Raw genomic sequence first — 17019 nt, 5'->3', positions numbered from 1 at the left:
GAGGGGGGATTGTGAGGCCATCCCCCCAGAGGATGGTTTCTCACTTTCTGTCTGTCTCTCTTTCTCCAGTGAGCACATGTTCCCAATAGCAAAAAATCTCACTAAAAAAGAAATTTTTTTTTAAATAAAATAACAGAAGTGATGTAGTAGTTAAGGTGCTGGACTCCCAGTGGCCAATCATGGTTCAAGTCTTAGACCCGAAGACTTTAAACTCATGTCGGGCACATGTGTATGCATGCCCCAGATCCCAAGAGGAGAATGGAGTAGAAGAGATTGCAATGTGGTCATCCTCTTGGGCGGTGATTTCTCACTTTCTATCTCTGTCTCTCTGGTGAGTGCATACACCCTATAGCAAAATTCTCTAAAAAAGAGAGACTCTTTTCTTAGAATCTTACTTTCATTAAGCTTACAAAAATACAGCTTGGACCTAAGACATTTATGGGACACAGAAATGGATTATTATCTGTTGATAACGTGTATTGTATCTTCAACTGGACTGGTGTAAAGTGTATTTATGTTGGGTAAATTTACTTTATAAGTAGTAATGATGTTAATGATGTATAGTGATTGAATGTATAAAATAAATTAAGAAAAAAACACAAGATAAAAAAATAAAAATACAGCTTGTCTTTTTTTTTTTTTTTTTTTAAAGAAAATAGTTTTTAAATTTAATTTTCTCATTTTAGAATGGAGGAAAAATTATTGTTCCTGATAAAACTTCTCTAGAGTTGCTCTGTCACGGATGTTCTGGTGATATCAGAAGTGCAATAAATAGTCTTCAGTTTTTGTCTTCAAAAGGTAACTGTGGAAGACAGGCTTATATAGTGTTAAATCGGTGACTTTATTTTAATTATCCATGAAATGAAATGAAATTAAACATATGTAACTTATAATTGACAGATACTCACCTACATTTTTTTTTTTACTTAGACTGATTTAAAATGACATATGTACACGGGTATGTACACTCTTCTATGGATATGTCCTAGTACATATTCTGATAACTATTTGAGATAAAACTTGACTCATTTACCTGGTTTGCTACTTTACCTTTAAAAATTAATTTGGAATAAGACTTCTTGAGGGAAAATCCAGCTTTGCCATGTACCACTTGTATAGCCCTATGTAACTTCATCTTTATTTGTCTTCATTTTCCTTTTATCATTTTTTTAAAGAATTATCTATTTAATTTTATTTATAGTCATCATCATTATTTTTAGTTTGTTACAAGGCATGAGTGCACACCAGTGAGAGACAGACAGGAAAAGTGAGAAAGTGAACTACCAGGTCTGGGACTCAAACTGTGGTTGGCCATGTGGGCTATTACTTACTATCTTAACAACTATGCTCTCAGCTGGGCTATTACTTTTTTAATTGCTAGAGGATATGTGCAGTCACCAGAAGGAGAATGCGAATTGCTTCGATGGGGCATAGACACAGTGTAATCTTTCTTCCTCTATTTTTCTTTCTTTCTCTACTTTTTTTTTTTTTTTAAGAGAGAGATTTTTTGCTATAGGGTACGTATGCTTGCTAGAGAAACAGAAAGCAAGAAATCACCCCCAGGGGAGATGGCCATGCCACAGTCCCTTCTCCTCCATTTTCTCCTTAGGACTTTGGGCATGCGTGCACAGGTACCTGGTTTGAGTTTTAATGTAAACATTATGCCATCTGCTGGTCGCCTATTTCTCCTTTCTTAAAAAAAAAAAAAAAAAAAAAAAAAACTTATTTACATTTGTTGTTGTTGTTATTATTACTTAATTTTACCAGAGAGAGAGAAAGGGAGAAAGCAAGCTGGCAGATCCAGGACTTTAACCGTGGTCGGTCATGTGAGAATCCAGCACCTTTAACCACCACCGTACCTGCTGGCCCCTATTTCTCCTTCTTATCAGGATTATAGGCATGTGCACACATATACATGGCATTTTCCCAAGACATTAGGGCCACTATTTGAACCACAGTTTGCCATGTGGGATCCAGCTCCCAATGCATAATGCTCACCCAATTTGTATGTGTTGAGCTCTCTTCTTTTGAGAACTTACAGGATTGTGTGAAGACTACTGAGATAACACTTGAACCATGCTTGTTTCAATGCTTGGTATATATTAAGGCCTCAGTTAATGGCCAGCCATTCATAGGTTTAATGGTATTGTGATGGTGCAGCCTCTGTGTACAGCTGGCAGCGTGCTGGACTGTGAAGCTAGAAGCTGTATGCTCACCAGGGTTCGAGTGTCCTGTAAGGTTGGCCTGGACACCCTGGGCATGTGCACAGAATGTGCCCCTGAACCCTGGGGTGCTGGAGAAGGGTATTGTGGTGTGACCAAGTTCTACGGAGGGTACCTTGCTCTCTCTCTCTCTCTCTCGTGTGCATGCTTATGCTCTATCATGAATTTAAAATGAAAAGAAATAGTTTCCTAAGGTAGGTTAACTTTTGACTTCATTGCATAGTAACATATCATCTGTTTAGTAAGTTTATTTTCCCTTACATATAAAAAGTATAAATACCTGTGAGAGAGTAAAAAGGCACCTCCGCTAATGGCAGTAAAGTACATTTTTACTTAAATGGTCACGGTTTACTGCAAAGTTCTTATCAGGAAGTATTTATTTATTTTTTATTTTTTATTTTTTTTGGAGAGGTTTTCGCTATAAGGGCGCGTGCGCTCGCAGACAGACAGAGACATAGAGACAGAAAGCGAGAAATCACTCCCCGGGGGGATGGTCACGCCACAATCCCTTCTCCTCCATTCTCCTCTCGGGATCTTGGGCACGCACGCACACACGCCCAGCATGAGTTTTAAGCCACCGGGTCCTGGACGCGAACCACGGTCAATTATGTGGGAGTCCAGTGACATAGCCATTACGCTAACTGCTGGTTCCCGTCAGGAAGTATTTAGGCAGCAACATAGTTGATGCTTAACATTGAGGAATGGACCATAAAGAAAAAGCTCTTTAAGGAACTCATAAAACTTGCTGGAAGTGTTAGTGTTCCTGCCCACAAGTGTAAGCTCTTCATGTAATTTGCATCTTCGTTTTCAAAGTAACTGTAGAATAGGCAGCCTAACAGAACTAAAACCAGAATTCTGCTTATTCCTATAGAAACATAAATGTAAATGGTGCTTGGATCAATGCTGGAATGATAGGTTGGGAAGGTGGAAATGGGCCGGTTTGGGATCCTAACTAGTACACTATTGCTCTGGGTTGAGAAATTTTAAGAGAAAGAAGATAATAATTTCTGAGTGGGCCAGGAACTTTATTAGCAATTGTATGTTTTTTCATTTAATTCTCAGATCAGCCTAAGGAAATAGACAATACTGTGTCATATCCAAGTCCTGTGTTCTTTCTGCTATTCAAGACTATTCTTTGTTGTTTTTTACATATAGCTTTTCTATGTTACAATCCTCCTGCCTTAGCCTGCCTGAGCCACGGGGATTATAGGTCCACACCACTGCACCAGGCCTTTAGTTTGGACTGGGAATTGAACCCTGGCTTCCCATGTGGTCCCAGCCTGTGGAATACAGTGTCTTAGTATGTACTACCACGACTGGGGCTTGAGGCTGCTTTTAAATCACATGATCCAAGTAGTTTTGTTTTTCATTTGCTACAGGGTACATGTGCTTGCTGAGAGAAGTGGGTCGGGAGGTGGCCAGACCACAATCCCTTTTTATCCATTTCTCCTTTCAGGATTTTGGGTATGCACACACGTGTACCCAGAGTGTTGCTCAAGGTGCCAGGTCTGGGACTCGAACTGCACAATTAACCAGGTTTGATCCTGCTGCCTTAACCACTACTCCACCAGCTGGCCCTATTCTGAGTTCTCAGTAGGACTTTTTAAATATATATTTTTTTAGCTTTTTTGATATAGAGCACATGCACTGGCTAGAGACAGAGAGAGGGAGAAAGTGAGAAAATATCCCTCTAGGGGGTGGGGGAAAGGCCACACCACAATTCTTTCTCTTATGATTTTGGGACTCATGCACATGTGCCCAGCATGATTTTCAAGCCATCAGGTCTGGGACTCAAATCATGGAACTGGCCCTATGGGACCCAGTGCCTTAACCTCCACAATACCTGCTGGCCCTCAGCAGGACTTCTAAGTGAAGTTTGGGCCCAGCTATGGTGGCACAGTTGGTAGACTGCTGAACTGCAGTACCAGAAGTCACATGGCAACTGAGGTTTGAATCCACTCAGTTGGCTTAAAGTGCTCAGGGCAAGTGTGTAAGTGCCCAAGATCCAACAAGCTCTATCCTACTTGACACTCTAGAGCCAGAGGATGGTGCTCCCCTCCCCTACTCCTGGTACATGTACATACTGGTGTTTGTGCATGCACACACACTATCAGGAATAAAGAAAAAAAGTTGTTTTTAATTTCTGGAGGACACATGCACTTACCACATGGAAACAGAGAGGGAGAGGAAAGAGCGTACAACCCCAGTAGGCTGTGGTCAAACATCAATCTCTGCTTTCATTTCCCCATCCTGTTGGGATCTTGGGATACATACATATGCACCCAGTGTGTTTCTCAAACCTCTGGGCCTGGGACTCAAACAGTACTGTTGGCCGTGTTTTGGGATCCAGCTCACTTAACCAGGGCCAGCCCATGAGATACTTTTTTTATTTTTTTTTTATTTTTTTATTTTTTATCATATCTTCTTCATATTACATTGGATTACATATAACTTTACTGTGTGTTACATTGTTTCTTCAAAAGGGAATGCCATGCACGTCAGTCAGTACAGAGACATTAATCTCCCCACTTCAACATTCCATATCTTTTCTGTTTTCCCCAATCATTATCTTTATTATTCTAATTATTTTTATAAAACAGTCAATAGCTATTTCTCGTTTTGCTTTTAAAAATACTTTGCCCGTCATGAAACACTTCTCAGACCAATCCAGTTGAGAATTCTATACATGTCATCATCAACAGTTAATAAGCCCTATCTGTTTCTCACTAACGTCCTGTCTCTCTATTGTTCACTTGCTATCTTTCTCTATCCTCTTCTCTTCACTTACCCCATTCCACACTGTCCTATTCTCATTAAGTACCTTCACTGTGTTTATGTCCTCCGAATTTTTGCTCTCTATTATAGAGTGCGGATAGTCGGTATATATTGAGTGGATACATACAATATCTTTCTTTCATAGCCTGGCTTACTTCACTCAGCAATAGATCCTCCGTATCTGACCATTTTCTATCAAATTCCAGGGTCTTGTTATTTTTTATGGCTGAGTAGTATTCCATAGAGTATATATACCACACTTTTCCAATCCATTCATCAGTTTGTGGACATTTAGGTTGGTTCCATGTCTTGGCAATTGTGAATAATGCTGCAATAAACATGGATGTGCAAGCACTTTTCTGACTGAGCGTTCTCCTGTCTTTTGGGTAAATACCCAGAAGTGGGATTGCTGGATCAAATGGTAGTTCTATTTGTAGATCTTTGAGGAACCTCCATATTGTTCTCCACAGTGGTTGAACTAGTTTACATTCCCACCAACAGTGTAGGAGGGTTCCCTTTTCACCACATCCCCGCCAACACTTATCACTTTTTATATTCTTAATCTTTGCCATTCTGACAGGGGTTAGGTGGTATCTCATTGTGGTTTTTATCTGCATCTCCCTTATGATGAGGGATGTCGAGCATTTCCTCATATGCTTTTTGGCTGTTCGTATGTCTTCCTTAGAGAGACTTTTGTTCAGCTCACTTTCCCATCTTTTAATCGGGTTAATCATTTTTTTTCGCATAAGGCACTTGAGTTCCCTATGTATTCTCGTTATCAGTCCCTTGTCTGAGGCATATTTAACAAAAATATTTTCCCATTCTGAGGGTTGTCGGTTCACACTTGTTACTGTGTCCTTTGCTGTGCAGAAACTTCTTAGTCTAATATAGTCCCACTTGTCTATTTTAGGGATTATTGCCTGTGGCACGGCTTGCTGGCTTCCACCGCGCGCGGGGCGCACGGCTTGCTGCAAGATACTTTTAAATAACAGTTTATCTTGTCTTAGTACTGTTAGAAACTCGGAGGCTTCTGATTCAGTCCATGTATTTTATAGTTACTGCTTATTATGAAAATATGTTTCAGTAGAATGTTTAGTCTGCCTATATCTTAAATATCTTAGCTTTAATTTTCATATTTCAGTTGTATTGTAAATACTTGTCACTTGGTGTATCTATTTTAGGAGAGAACAATTTATGGCCAAGGAAGAAAGGAATGTCAGTAAAATCAGATGCTGTGCTGTCAAAACCAAAACGAAGGAAAAAGCCCGATAGGATTTTTGAAAATGATGAGATTCAAGCTATTGGTGGCAAAGATGTTTCTCTCTTTCTCTTCAGAGCTTTGGGGAAAATTCTTTATTGTAAAAGTAAGAAACTTTATAATTTTTTAAATCTAATGTATATTTGTTTTATAGTGGAAACAAAATACCATGTATTTTTAAAAAGCATGTTTAATTCTGTTACAGGAAAGAGGTAGGACTAGGTGGGAAACATTTGGCAAGGCCCAAGACAGCAGGAAAATGTATTTAGATATTTTCTAATTGTAATTAGGGTTAACTTTGAAAACAAACTACTCCAGGTCATATTTATGTCTGTAAATTTTTATTTTTTTCCCTTAAGAGAGATTTTTTCTATAGCACACATGTGCTTGCCAGAGAGACAGAAACAGAAAGTAAGAAATCACCCCACAGGGGAAATGACCACACCTTAATCCCTTCTCCTCCAGTCTTCTCTCAGGATTTTGAGCACGTACTTAATTGTGCCCAACATGTTTCAAGCCGCCAGGTCCCAGCCTCAAGCCACAGTGACTATGTGACCATTATGCTATCTGCTGGTCCCTATTTTTATAGTTTTTTGAAGGTGAAACATCAGTCCCTCTAGACTTTTAGGGTCACATATTGGTAGCTCAGAGCTCCCCTAACTCTGTGCTCCCCTGGCACCTTAAAAATTGCCTAATAGCTGAAGGTTCCTTTCCATCGTCTTCTATTTCTTTGTACACTTTACTAACTTGCTGTCTCCCCAGCCAGAAATAGATACTCTTTGCTCTCTCTGACTTTTTTTTTTTCTTTTTTTTTTGGAGAGGTTTTTGCTATAGGGCGCGTGTGTTCGCCAGACAGACAGAGACAGACAGAGAGATAGCGAGAAATCACCCCCCAGGGAGGATGACCACACTGCAATCTCTTCTCCTCCATTCTCATCTCGGGATCTTGGGCACGCACACACACGTGCCGGCGTGAGTTTAAGCCACCGGGTCCGGGACTTGAACCGTGGTTGACTACGTGGGAGTCCAGCGACATAGCTATTACGCTAACTGCTGGTCCCTCTCTGACTTTTTTGATGCCTAGTCCACTTCAGCTCTTCTGTCCACTTGTGCTCAACTCTTATCTCCCAGTTGTTCCTCCTGTTAATAAAATCCCAAACTTTTTTTTTTAATGTTGAAAACTTTTTAATTGAATAAATTTAAGAATAGCATTAACATGTTTTGAAAGGAGTTCGGAGAGTATCCATACCTCTTTCTCCATATTCAGGCCCCACATTGGGCACCACTTGCCAGGAACTGCTCTTCTGAACATGGTTTTTCTGAGTGAGGAGGTAATTGTTGGGAATTTCAGCACCACACTAACACACTAAATAGATCATCTGTTCTTCCTTCAACCCGCCGCTGAGTTTCCCCCACTTGGAAAGTTCTGGAGCTGGAGCCCGCATCTGATGCTGGCAGCTTGGAGGGCAGCTAGCGCGTCTGTGTGACTGCAGGGCATGCTGCATGGCTTCTACTCAGCAGCACGGACAATGAAATCCCAGACTTCTGTACTTGATGTAGCAAATACTTGTTTTCAATCTTAGGATCTTGAAGGAACAAAGTTGGGATTTCTGAATGGAAAACTTCACACCATCTGAGAAAATTAAATGGACATCAGTTAGGTGGCAGTAAAGCCAGTCCTCCATCCCTGAGCCTTCTTAACCTCTGAACATTAGTAACCATTCCTACCTGATGCTTTTCCTTTTACCCTTTCTTTTTCTCTCCAACATTTATTTATATTCTCTTCCTCTAGAGAATGAGGTTCCTGTTTCTTATGCAGAGAGCAGCATCTTCCTACATAGTAAATAAAGCAGTAAAGACTTCTATATTGAGATGAGAATAAAAGGAAGAAAGCAATCTAGAGCTGGTAAAGGTGAAGTAGACATGCTTTGAGAAAAGGAATACTTTAAGTCCAGAAAAACCATAATTGAACCACAGACTTTTGAATTTAGTTTTGCTGGTGATGATAAAATAGGCAACTCACATAAGCTTTCAGATATTTATTCTTTTCTGTTGTTAAGGATTTGCTTAGTATTTTGTCATTATGTGTTTAAAGTATTGAAAGTCTTCAGACGAGAGGTGCTATGTAATTATAAAGAAGTATTATCTTTAATAATTCCAGAAATTTTTTACAGGAGCATCTTTAACAGAAGTAGACTCACCTCGGTTGCCTTCTCATTTATCAGAGTATGAACGGGATACATTACTTGTTCATCCTGAGGTAAGATTTTTAATAAGAACTAGTGTTTACAACATGTTACAGTGTTCACAAAAGATATATTATTTGTGTGTACGTAATCTCATCACTTCATTTTTATATGTACATATATATGCTTTTTTTGTAGGAAGTTGTAGAAATGTCACATATGCCAGGAGAGTTATTTAATTTATATCTTCACCAAAACTACGTGGATTTCTTTATGGAAGTAGATGATCTCGTGAGAGCCAGCGAATTTCTGAGTTTTGCAGATATCCTCAGTGGTGACTGGAATGTAAGACCATTTGACTTAAATGTTTTTGTTTATGAGTATTTTCTCAGGTCTGAAAAAAGAAAATTGATTTTTTTAAACTTAATTATTTGATTTTATGTGCCTCTTTCTAAAAACTATACTAAAATTAGGACCAGCAGGTGGCGTAATGGCTACGTCACTGGACTCTCATGTCGTCAACCACGGTTTGAGTCCCTGAACTGGTGGCTTAAATTCACGCCTGGCACACGTGCAAGCATGCCCAAGATCCCAAGAGGAGACTGGAGGAGAAGGGATTGTGGCATTGCCATCCCCCCACCAGGGGCTGATTTCTCACTTTCTGTCTCTCTGTCTCTCTTTGTCTCTCTCTGTCAAGTGCACGTGCCTTTTAGCAAAAACCTCTCAAAAAAAAAAAAAAAACATGCTGGGACCAGCAGTTGGCGTAATAGCAATGTTGCTGGACTCCCATGTAGTCGACTGTGGTTTGAGTCCCGGACCCAATGGCTTAAACTCATGCCAGGCGCATGTGCGTGCGTGCCCAAGATCCCAAGAGGAGACTGGAGGAGAAGGGATTGTGGCATTGCCAGCCCCCCACCAGGGGCTGATTTCTCACTTTCTGTCTCTCTGTCTCTCTTTGTCTCTCTCTGTCATGTGCACGTGCCTGTTAGCAAAAACCTCTCAAAAAAAAAAAAAAAACCACTATGCTAAAATTGAATTCATTTAACCCAATGTTAATAAATGAAACTTCAGAAGTTAAAGTCATTCTAGGATCAGCAGTTGGCGTAATGACTATGTTGCTGGACTCTCATGTAGTCGACTTGGTTCGAGTCCCAGACCCAGTGGCTTAAACTCATGCCAGGCGCATGTGCGTATGTGCCCAAGATCTTGAGAAGAGAATGGAGAAGGGATTGCGAAGTGGCTATACCCCCTGGGGGTAATTTCTCACTTTCTGTCTCTCTCTGTCTTTCTGGCGAGCACTCGCGCCCTATAGCAAAAACCTCTCAAAGAAAAAAAAGAAGTTAAGGTGATTTTTTTTTTTTAATGATAATAGGTTATGAATTTTTCCCCCTCTTTAGAAAATTTTGGCCAGAGAGTTGGGGGTGGAAGGGGTGTGAAGGAGCACCCCCAGGGGCATGACCATGGCACAGTCCTTTCTCCTATATCTCTTTCTCCTTTTGGGATTTTGGGCACACATGCACCCACACCAGGTGTTTGACAAGCTGTCAGGTCTAAGTTTTGAACCACACATTCGGCTCTGGAATTTAGGTGCCTTAACCATCACCCCACTGATTTTTTCTAAAATTACTTGCTGATTTTAGAAGTGATATATACTCAGAAAATTTGACAACCATTGGAAAGTAGATAGAAGGGAAAAGAACTGTACATCTTATACTTTCAGCTATTTTTTTTTTTTAATTTTTTTTTCCTTTCCAGTTGCTGGAAGGCATGTGGAACTTAACCATGGGGAGCAAGAGGGAGGAATCACCCCTCAGTGAGTGGTCAGCCGCAATCCTTTTACTGCCATTTCTTCTACTTGCCAGGATTTTGGGCATACACATAAGTGTTCCTGGCTTCACCTCTTTTCTCTCGAGTTTTGGGCAAGCATGGACACATACCTGGTGTGAGTTTTAAGCTGCTGGGTCCAGGACTTGAACTGTATCGACTATGTGGGAGTCTAGTGATATAACCATTATGCCATCTGCTGGTCCCACCCAGCTAACTTTTAAATGCATATGTTTTATATACTGCAACTATTTACTATAAAGTTTGTTTTTTTTTTCTTTTTTTTAATTATTTATTTTATTTTATTTTATTTTATTTACTATTACCAACCTTCAATTTGACCAGAGAGGAGAAGGAGAGAGTGAGAAAGCAAGCTTCCAGGTCTGGGGCTGGAACCGTAGTCAGTCATGTGGGAGTCCAGCGCCTCACCCACTGTGCCATCTGCCAGCCCCTATATATTTTTCTTAACATGACCAATATAGCAGTCACTAACCTCATGTGGATATTTAATTTTTAATGAAAAATTTAGTTTTGGGACCAGCAGATGGCGTAATGGTAACATCGCTGGTCTCCCACATAGTTGACCACAGTTCCAGTCCTGGACCTGGTGGCTTGAAACTCATGCCAGGTGCATGTGCATGCATGCCCAAAGTCCCAAGAAGAAAATGGAGGAGAAGGGATTGTGGCATGACCATCCCCCCTGGGGAGTGATTTCTTGTTTTCTGTTTTTCTTTGTCTCTCCAGCTGGCAAGTACATATGTCTTATAGCAAAAATCCTTCTCTTAAAAAAAAAATTGTGGTTACTCTGTCACACTAGACATCTCTGGTGGTTGATAGGCACATGTGATTTGTATCTACTATATTGAGCAACCAAAATATAAAATATGTCCATTAACAAAGGAAGTTCTCTTGGATAACACCTTTAATACGTTGATATTTTCTGTGTTTATATTATTGAGTAGCTTTAATAACTGAAGATAACCAAGTTAAAAAAGAACCATTTATGATACATAGTGTTATTACTTGGCAATTATATTTGCTTAATTTTTAAACAGTTGCTTCTTTTTTATTTTGGAATTTTTCAACCTAGAGATAAGTTAAAAGATTAGTACAAGGAATATCTTTATACCTCTAACTTTTGTTTATGAGTTTTTCACATTATGCCATATTTACTTAATCTCTATGTATTTACACACTTGTTTTTGGCTAAATAATTGGAAATAATTGGAGACATCATGACACTTAAGATATTATTCTATTAGACACAATACAGCTATCATACTCAAGGAAATTAACATTGATTTGGTAATGTATTTGCCTAAAAAATGTATTCACAATTGTCTTCCCCACCCCATCCAAGCCATTCACACATTGATTTTGCTTGTTATGTCTCAGTTGAATTTGTTTTTAAATAATGTTGTAGCACTGTTATTTTTAGGGCTATTTTTGGTGATATTAAAAAAAAGTGAACACATAGAAACTAAATATGGTTAATCTTTTGTGTGTCAAAAGTACCAATAATACTAGTATATCTTATGAATCTCTTATTTTCTTCATTCCACTTATCTCATTTATTAGACACGCTCTTCACTCAGGGAATATAGTACATCTGTAGCCACAAGAGGTATAATGCATTCCAACAAAGCCCGAGGATTTGCTCATTGCCAAGGAGGAGGATCAAGTTTTCGACCTTTACACAAACCCCAGTGGTTTCTGATAAATAATAAGGTAAAAAAGGAATTATATAGTTTAAATGCAATTTATTTTAAATAGGTGAAATTAATGATATGTAAATTATATCTCAATAAAGCCATTTTTAATATTAAAAAAGTTTCATTTTATTTGAAGAATTATTTATATCTTAAATTTTATTTATTATTTTTTAATTTATTTGACCAAAGAGAGAAAGAGAAAGTGAGAAAGGAAGCTGCCAGGTGCAGGACTCAGACTGCAGTCATCCATGTGAGAGTCCAGTACCTTAACCACCATGTCACCTGCTGGCCCCAAAATGTTTCATTTTTAATAAGATGGTAGGGCCTGTAATTTTTTTAGAATTATGGTAAAATATGAAAAGGGCAGTGCTCTTGAATACTTAATCTTTTTATTGTTGTTGTTTAAGGTTTTGCAATAAGGATGTATGTGCTCACCAGAGAGAGACAGTGAGAGGGAAAGTAAGAAATCACCCCCCCAGGGGTATGGCATACTGTAATCACTTTGCTGTTCTCCTGGGATTTGGGGCATGCACTCACATGTGCCCAGCGTAATGCTTTCTTTCCTTTTTTTTTTTTAAAGAGATTTTTGCTATATGGCATGTGCATTTGCTGGAGGGACAGAGACAGCGAAAAATCACTCCCCAGAGGGAATTGCGACGCCATAGTCCCTCCTCCTCCATTCTCCTCTTGGGACTTTGGACATGTACACACAGTTGTCTGGCATGAGTTTCAAGCCTCCGGGTACGGGACTTGAACCATGGTTAGCCATGTGGAAGTCCAGCAATGTAACCATTACGCCATCTGCTGCTTCCCAGTGTTATTTATTTATTTTGGGGGGGTGGGGCAGAAAATTTTGCTACAAGGGCACATACACTCTCTGGAGAAAAAGAGCGAGAGATCACCCCTAGGGGGGTGGCCATGCCACAATTCCTTCTCATTCTTGTTTTTTTTTTTTTTTTTTTTTTTAAGAGAGATTTTCACTGTAGGGCGCGTGCGCTCGCCAGACAGACAGAGAGAGACATAGAGACAGAAAGCGAGAAATCACCCCCCAGGGGGGATGGTCACGCCGCAATCCCTTCTCCTCCATTCTCCTCTCGGGATCTTGGGCACGCACGCACATGCGCCCGGCGTGAGTTTTAAGCCACTGGGTCCGGGACACGAACCGAGGTCGACTACGTGTGAGGCCAGCGACATAGCCATTAGGCTAACTGCTGGTTCCCCCTTCTCATTCTTTTGTCCTTAGGATTTGGGGCATGTGTGCACACACACGTGCCTAGCATGAGTTTTAAGCCTCTGGGTCTGAGACTCAAACTGTGATCGACTGTGGGAATCCAGTGACGTAATGGTTCCCCAGCACCTTTTTTTTTTTTTTAAGAATTATTTAATTTTATTTATTCATTCATTTTTAATTGTTTTTCATTTAACCAGTGATGGAGACAGAGAGAAGGAAAGTGGAAAATCAAGCCACCAGGCCCAGGATTCAAACTATGGTTGGCCATGTGGGAGCGTCCAGCGCCCAAACCACCATGCCACCTGCTGGTCCCTCCAGCACATTTTAAGCCTCTAGGTCCAGGATTCATACCACAGTTGGCCATGTGGGAATCCAGAGCCTTAACTGCTATACCACCTGCTGTCAATCATTTTTAGAAGAAAAACACTGAGAATTTGAAAGTACATAATTATATTGCATTTTAGTTTTAATTAAACATAACCCTTAGCATGTAAAATTTAGTTAGGAAAAGTTCAAGAGATCTAGCATACAACTTGGTGACTGTAGTTCATAACAATTTACTTTATACTTAAAAATTGCTAAGAGAGGAGATTTTAAGTGTTCTCACTATAAAGAAAGTTAAATATATGAGGTAATGCATATGATAATTAGCTCAATTTAGCCATTCCACCATATATACTTAAAATTTTTGAGAAGTTTTTGCTATAGGGCGCGTGCGCTCGCCAGAAAGGCAGAGACAGAGAGATAGAAAGTGAGAAATCACCTCCCCGCGGGGGACGGCCATGCCACAATTCCTTCTCCTTCATTCTCCTCTTGGGATCTTGGGCACACACACGCGCCAGCATGAGTTTAAGCCACCGGGTCTGGGACTTGAACCGCGATCGGCTACATGGGAGTCCAGCGACATAGCCATTAAGCTAACTGCTGGTCCCCATATATACATATTTCAAAGCATCATGTTTTGCACCATAATATAGACAATGTTTGTTTTCCAGTTTAAATAAAATAAGTAAACAAAAAAGGAAATCCTGATTTTGCCTCTGGCCATCAGGATATGTTGTTTCACTTGATATACTCTTATTCTCCATAGCTGTAAATGTAGAGAATTGAATTAGTTAGAGGCTAAAAGTTGGTGGCCTATGAGTTAAACACAAAATACACAATTTTTTTCTTCTTTTATACTAATTGCCTGTCTTTAAAAAATTAGTGTAGGGCCAGCTGAGTTGACCTGGTGGTTAACGCGGCTGGATCATCACATGTGGCTGACTTCATGATTTTAATTCCAGACTGGGTGGCTTGAAAAATATGCTGGGCATGGAGTGGGAGGTGGCAGGGGTGAGTTCTCACTTCCTCTTTCTCTCCATCTTTGGTGAATTCTGTAGCAAAATGTTTAAAAATTAGTATAATAATTAAAACTAAATGAATTTTTGGTTTTGGAAAGTGTGGCAACTCTGTCCCATATTTCTATGTGGTATAAATAAGCACAGACCCAATAGCATCTGCTCCTTTGAAATGGGAATAATAGGCACCACTGTCCCTACCTGGTCCACATCACTTTTTTTTTTTTGGAGAGGTTTTTCTTTGCTATAGGGTGCGTGCGCTCACCAGACAGACAGAGAGAGACAGAGAGACAAAGCGATTCACCCCCCAGGGGGGATGGGCACGCACGAACACGTGCCCGGCGTGAGTTTAAGCTACCGGGTCCAGGACTCGAACCGTGGTTGACTACATGGAAGTCCAGCGACATAGCCATTACGCTAACTGCTGGTCCCCACTTTTTTATTTTTTTATTTTTATTTATTTTTTTGTCATAGGGTGCTTGTGCTCACCAGTGAGATAGAGAGAAGAAAAGTGAGAGATTACTTCCTTGGGGGGGGAGGGGGGAGGAGAGACATGGCAAATCCCCCTCTCTATTTTACTCTTGGGATTTTGGACACGCACACACACATATCTGGAGTGCTTTTCAAGTCACTAGGTCCAGAACTTGAACTGCGTAGTTGGTCATGCAGGATCCAGTGCCTTAACCACTATACTACCTTGTGGCCCTACCTTTGTTTGTTTGTCTTTTTGGGAGGGCATGTGCACTGGGAAAAGACAGAAATGGAGACTACAAAGCAACCCCCTGGGGAATGGTCAAGCTACAATACCATTCCCTCCTTCCCCCCGCCCGCCTCTTTCAAGATTTTGGATGCACAGATGTGCATGTATTTCTGTGTTTCTCAAGCCATCAGGTTCGGCACTCAAAACCTCATGGTTAGGCACTTGGGATCCAGCTGTGCTGCCTTAATCACCGTACTACAGGCTGATCCCCACTTCATTTTTTTCTTACTTACCTGCCTGACTCCTGTAATACCTAAATTTATGACCCCTGGACTGAGTAATTTCTAAGATGTCTTCCAATTCTGTGGCTAAATATGATCCTATAATTCATCACTGAAGAAATTTTTTCCAACAGCTTTCTTGGAGAATGTCACAACTTTTTAAAGCAGTTTATGTCTTTATTGAGTTGCTTGGCTCTTTACAGCACATACGTTAATATTTCATTATAGCTGCATATGAATTATTCCTAAAAGTATAAACTTCTCGAAGGCAGGGACTGTGCTTCTCTCCTTACCAGCCTTACATGGCACCTGTGTTGACAGAAGAATGTTAATTATTACATAGTATTCTCACCTAGTTTGTGACGTACGTATCTTATAAATAGCATTTTTTGATTTCTAAGTTTGTTTTTCTCAAAAAAATTCTAATGTCTGTTGTGAAATTGTTGTGTACACAGATAATGCTGAGATATTATAAAGGGCTGATGAGATCCACATTGAAGTATATTTGTGATACACATGCTTCATGATACTTATAAATTTAGTTTGTTTAGGGATATATAACCATATGCACTTTTTTCTTTTTTTCCCCCCTATATAGTATCGGGAAAATTGCCTGGCAGCAAAAGCACTTTTTGCTGACTTCTCCCTACCAGCTTTATGCCTCCAAACTCAACTGTTGCCGTACCTTGCTCTGCTAACCATTCCAATGAGAAATCAAGGTAACAACATGGTTTTTTCATTTTCCCAGTAAGTGGTGTTTTATTTCAGTATTTTTTTAGTGAAGCAACTCATTGCTACATACTAGTGAGATCATTTTTTTCCTTTTTCTTTCTTTCTTTTTCTTTTTTTTAATCTAGAATTAATTCATGCTTTTTGTTTAAGAAAATAAAACTATACAGAAATACGAAGCCAGAGGTAGTGTAAAAATTAAGATGACTGGATCCCACCTGGCTGACTGTACAGCTTGAGTCCTTGACTTGGCAGCTTCAAAATTGTGCAGGGCACATGTGCATGTGTTTGTTTTTTTGGGGATTTTTTATGCTTTTTTTTTTTTTAATTTCAAGAAAAATAGTTTTCATTGTTTTTTTTTTTTTTCCTGAAACTTTTTAAAATTAATTAATGTACATTCATCCCCTAATCATCGTCACAGCATACAAAAAGTGGTTTCCCATCCAGAATACACTGCATAGTGGCTTAATCATGTATGTTATCATCCATAATTTTCCATTTCTAGTTGTCCATACATATATATTTATATTTATATGTATTTACCTCTATGTCTGACCCTCTGCCCTTTCCTACCCTCTTCTCACACTATCTCTGCTGTCTAGAGCTGTCTTCCATTCCTTTTCCCCCCACATTTTATTGATCCCACAATTTCTTACATAATCTAACTACTTTTCAATAGCAAGTTCAGCTGGTAATTTCAAGAAAAGCAGTTTTGGTAACCACCATCTTCCAGTAATTAACCAAAATGACAAACACAAAGG

The 17019-nt window shown here is 39.6% G+C and overlaps 1 protein-coding gene across 12 annotated transcripts in view; it reads left to right on the top strand.

The window, feature by feature from the left end:
• Positions 1–17019, top strand: part of RAD17 (RAD17 checkpoint clamp loader component) — a 48010-nt gene that overhangs the window by 20107 nt on the left and 10884 nt on the right. For 11 of the 12 annotated variants that reach the window (XM_014584560.2, XM_014584562.2, XM_014584559.2 and 8 more), the window contains 6 exons: positions 687–798; positions 6179–6361; positions 8430–8515; positions 8640–8786; positions 11844–11993; positions 16128–16248. In XM_014584560.2, the coding sequence (XP_014440046.1) occupies positions 687–798; positions 6179–6361; positions 8430–8515; positions 8640–8786; positions 11844–11993; positions 16128–16248 (799 nt within the window). The remainder of the gene's footprint in view (positions 1–686; positions 799–6178; positions 6362–8429; positions 8516–8639; positions 8787–11843; positions 11994–16127; positions 16249–17019) is intronic. The other variant, XM_027768678.1, reaches the window with a different exon arrangement.

This window comes from Tupaia chinensis, unplaced genomic scaffold, assembly GCF_000334495.1.
Source record: "Tupaia chinensis unplaced genomic scaffold, TupChi_1.0 Scaffold147123_1, whole genome shotgun sequence".
Taxonomy (NCBI): Eukaryota; Metazoa; Chordata; class Mammalia; order Scandentia; family Tupaiidae; genus Tupaia; species Tupaia belangeri.
The sequence above is the reverse complement of the archived record's forward strand: the minus strand, read 5'-3'. Positions and strand labels throughout refer to the sequence as shown.